This window comes from Peromyscus californicus, unplaced genomic scaffold (assembly GCF_007827085.1).
Source record: "Peromyscus californicus insignis strain IS unplaced genomic scaffold, ASM782708v3 Scaffold_20__1_contigs__length_68692818, whole genome shotgun sequence".
Classification (NCBI taxonomy): Eukaryota; Metazoa; Chordata; class Mammalia; order Rodentia; family Cricetidae; genus Peromyscus; species Peromyscus californicus.
In genome coordinates this window covers 53,357,984-53,362,354 of record NW_026294503.1, presented here as the reverse complement: position 1 = coordinate 53,362,354, position 4,371 = coordinate 53,357,984, and the positions used below count along the sequence as shown (strand labels likewise).

Below are 4,371 nucleotides of genomic sequence, written 5' to 3'. Positions count from 1 at the left end.
CTGTGTGGAACAGAGTTCCCAGGCTGTAGTCTATGTCTTGTAGATGCCATAGTGTTTGGCCAGCCTCTCCCCAAAACAGATCATGTGGTAATTGCCAGATCTGAGTTGTTCCTAGTCTCATGTGAGAGTTTCCCTGCCTCTGACTCTCTTGGCAGCTTAATGGGGTTTTCAGCCTCACATAAAGGCTGAGCCCTTATTTTAAGATGTTTGTTTGCACCCGGTCTTCCGCCGCACGTGTCTTCAGCGAGACAAGAAAGTTTCCTTAACAAAGACTGCTAAGAAAGGCTTGGAACTGAAGCAGAACCTGATAGAAGAGCTTCGGAAATGTATGGACACCTACAAGTACCTCTTCATCTTCTCTGTGGCCAACATGAGGAACAGCAAGCTGAAGGACATCCGGAATGCCTGGAGGCACAGCCGGATGTTCTTTGGCAAAAACAAAGTGATGATGGTGGCCTTGGGTCAAAGCCAATCTGATGAATACAAAGACAACCTGCATCAGGTCAGCAAGAAGTTGCAAGGTGAAGTTGGCCTCCTCTTTACCAACCGCACCAAGGAGGAGGTGAACGAGTGGTTCACGAAGTATACAGAAATGTATTTTGCTCGAGGTGGGAACAAAGCAACTTCAACAGTGAGCCTGGATCCAGGGCCCCTGAAGCAGTTCCCTCATTCCGTGGAGCCACAGCTGAGGCAGCTGGGCCTGCCCACTGCACTCAAGAAAGGTGTGGTGACCCTGCTATCTGACTATGAAGTATGCAAGGAGGGCGATGTGCTGACTCCAGAGCAGGCCCGTGTCTTGAAGCTTTTTGGGTATGAGATGGCTGAATTCAAAGTGACTATCAAATACATGTGGGATGCCCATTCGGGAAGATTCCAGCAGATGGATGATGACCTGCCCGAGAGCGCACCTGAGTCTGAGGGAGAGTCAGAGGAAGAGGATGACAGCTGACTCTAAGATGTGGGACTAAGGCCTTCTAGCAAGTTCTTCATATCTATTGGACCACCAGGACTGCTGTCGCCCCTCTGGAGGGAGCAGCTGTCTATTTTGCTATGGATAAAGACAAGGGAGGGTGCTGGGGCAGGACTTTGTTTCTACAAAGAATAAAATTTTGTCCACGGGGTTTTCCCTGTGGACAGCAAGAGACTTTTCCTAGGGGAAAAAAAAGACGTTTGTTTGCACTCACTAGCTAACTTCCTCTGTGACTGGCTTGTTTGTTCATGGGGGCAGATTTTAGGGTAGTTTTACTACGTCTTTTTGTATGCATTGAAAAAATTTTCACCATAAATAACTCCTCCATTCAAATTGATATGGATATTTTAATTAAAGAAATGTTCAAATACAGTTGTTACAGGTATTAGGTTTTATTCTCTCTGATTTTCTCCATGCTGTAGATTTATAGTCTTTAAAAAAAAGTGTTTAATATGGTTACTTTGTGTTTGGAGGGGTGGGTAGGAATCCACCTTTTTACTGTACTTTCTGAGGAGCCAAGTGCCTTAGCCCTGGCTCCTACTTCTCCATAGGACTGCCAAGTAACCTCTTCTGCCTTGGGCTGTGCTTATCCTGGCTCCCTGGCTTTCATGACCTCATCCAAGGCTGTCATTTCTATTTGTCCAATAATTCTAGTAACTTGAATTGTGCATTTAGATAATTATTTCACTCCTAGACAGCATTTCTTTAATCATACACACACACACACACACACACACACACACACACACACACACACACACACACTTTTGCCTCTCTTACTGGCTGACTGCTGTGCCCACTAAACACTGATGGTAGGGGCAGCCAGCACCTTTGTCCTTGGCAGATATGGATGGGAATTCTTATAAAATTTCTCCGAGGAAGTAGTTTGTTTAGGCTTTTGGTAACTACTCTGTGTATTACATACTTTTCTGTTGCTGTGATAAAACACCATGACCAAGGGAACTTATAGAAGAGAGGTTTTATTTGGGCCAACAGTTCCAGAGGGATAAGAGCCCACCATAGTGGCGAGGTGTAGCAGCAGACAGTCATTGTCATTGGAGCAGGAAGCTGAGAGCTCATATCTTCAACTGTGAGCACAGAGCAGAAAGCAAACTGGAAGTGGTCCAAAGATTTAAACCAGTGGTTCTCAACCTTCCTAATGCTGCGACCCTTTAATACAGCTCCTCAGGGTGCAGTGACCCCTAACCGTGAAATTATCTTTGCTGCTACTTCCTAACTGTAATTTTGCTGCTGTTATGACTTGTAGTGTGAATATCTGTGTTTTCTGATTGTCTTTGGTGACCCCTATGAAAGGGTCATTTGACCGCTAAGGGGTTGTGATCCACAGGTTGAGAACCACTGATTTAAACAGTGATGTGCTTCCTTTAACAAGGTTGTACCTCCTAAACTTCCCTAAACAGTGCCACTAACTGGGAATCATGGATTCAGATGCCTGAACCTATGGGGGACATTCTCGCCCAAACCAACTTTGGTGGTTTCTTTCTAGAAGATTCTTTCAGTGAGTGGATATGGAACTGTTTCTGCCTTTTCCTGTTGAGAGGGCGATATTCCTTCCCTCCTCCCTCTGAAACACAGCACTTTGCCCTTCAGGTCTAATGGTGTGCTATGCTGGGCTCCCTGGGACAAACCCACCTTGGACATGGTAGACTCTAAAAATGAAAATACTACCTTGTGGTGATACTTTGTGCTCTCACAAATAAAGCTTGCCTGGAGATCAGAGTGTGGAGCTAGCCACTGGAAGCCAGGCAGTGATCGCACACACCTTTAATCCCAGCACTTGGGAGGAAGAAATAGGAAGTGACATGGCTGGGTGGAGAGAGGAAGTGATAAGGCAGAGTGGAGACAGGAGCACAGCCCTTTCAGGCTGAGGATTCAGTAGAGGTAAGAAGTCTCAGTTGGGCAGTGGTGGCTCACGTCTTTAATCCCAGTGCTCAGAAGGCAGAGCCAGGCAAATCTCTGTGAGTTCGAGGCTAGCCTGGTCCACGAAGTGAGTTCCAGGTCACAGAGAAACCCTGTCTTGAAAAACAAAACAAAACAAAACAAAGCAAAATTAAAAAAAAAAAGTGTCTCTAGTGGCTGGCTGTTCTGCTTCTCTGATCTTTCAGCTTTCACCCTGCTATCTGACTCCAGGCTTTTATTAAGACCAATTAGAATTCGTGTTACACTACCTTAAGTAGTTATGAACATTTGTGGCTATTTAGATGTGCTAACAATCAATCTAGCTACTTTTCCCAGCATCTCTCAAAGCATCTTTCATGACTTTTGCAGGGTTGACACCTTTTTCTCTGGCTTATTTTAATACTGGCTTTTAATCTTTGACACTAAAACATTACTCATCATGTACTCTGTGTTGGTTTTACTCTTGGTTATCTTGTTTGCAGTTTGTTGAATTTCTTGCATCTATAGGTTAACATTTTCCAGCAAAATTTGGAGGCCTTTGGTCATCATATGTGGCTCTGTCCATACCTCCCTCTGCTCCCTCTGGAGCTCCAGTGTTGAATATTAGATCCCTGGATACCACTTCATAGGACTCTTGGATTCTGTTATTATTATTATTATTATTATTATTATTATTATTATTATTATTATAGTCTTTCCTTTTCTGTACTTCTTGTTGAGCTGGACTCAGGTCTGTGATGCTTTTCCTTGGCCTCCTCCAATCTCCAGACACACTGTCTGGAATAGTCCTTCTTAGTTGCCATGGCTACGAGTTCTAGATTTCCCCATGCTCTCATTTCTATTCCTTTGTTATTTATCATCATTTTTTTTATTGAGATGCTTTCCTCCACTTAACTATGCACATTTTATTTTTATTCTTTGCATATATCCTATATTTGTTTTTGAACATATTTGTAATAGTTGCTTTGTATCTGCTCTGTCTAATATTTGAGTCTAGTTGGTGTCAGTTTATATCAACTTTGCTTTCTCTTGCTTATGGTCAAAATTTATTGTTTCTTTGCGAAGCTACCTTGCTTCTTGATTAATAACCAGACTTTGCAGGTAGAATGCTGCAGTATCTCTGGAATTCTTTCTGCTCTTCTGAAGAAGAATTCTTTCTTTACTGCATCATATTTCTTGCAGCAGGCAGGCATTTATGTCTCATTTGTTTTTGTGACATCTTATAGGTGCTCTTTCCTCACCTCGGCCTCCTGAGCTTAAGTTTAGGACCAACCAAGGCTGGAGGCAGAGATGGGCACCATTTAAGATCCGTGGCTCCTTTACTTCTAGAGATTTCCCCACAGCCCTGGCTGTGGCTCTGATACTCCTCAGCTGACAGCTTCCGGTGGCTTAGTGCTCATTCTGGGGAATGCATTCAGTCACAATCCACGGAGATTCACAGGGCTGGCCATGCTGGGCTTCTCAGAGAGGGTTCTCTCTGG

The 4,371-nt window shown here is 43.9% G+C and overlaps 1 protein-coding gene across 1 annotated transcript; it reads left to right on the top strand.

Annotated features, from left to right (window-relative positions):
- Positions 1-248: 248 nt before the first annotated feature.
- Positions 249-1,149, top strand: LOC128116314 (mRNA turnover protein 4 homolog). Its single transcript, XM_052747495.1, has one exon. The coding sequence runs from the start codon at positions 329-331 to the stop codon at positions 947-949; it is 621 nt and encodes a 206-aa protein (XP_052603455.1). The 5' UTR covers positions 249-328; the 3' UTR covers positions 950-1,149.
- Positions 1,150-4,371: the final 3,222 nt, after the last annotated feature.

What these genes read in the sequence shown, in the direction of transcription:
- LOC128116314 (XM_052747495.1), top strand. Translation starts at nt 329, where the DNA reads ATGGACACCTACAAGTACCTCTTCATCTTCTCTGTGGCCAACATGAGG.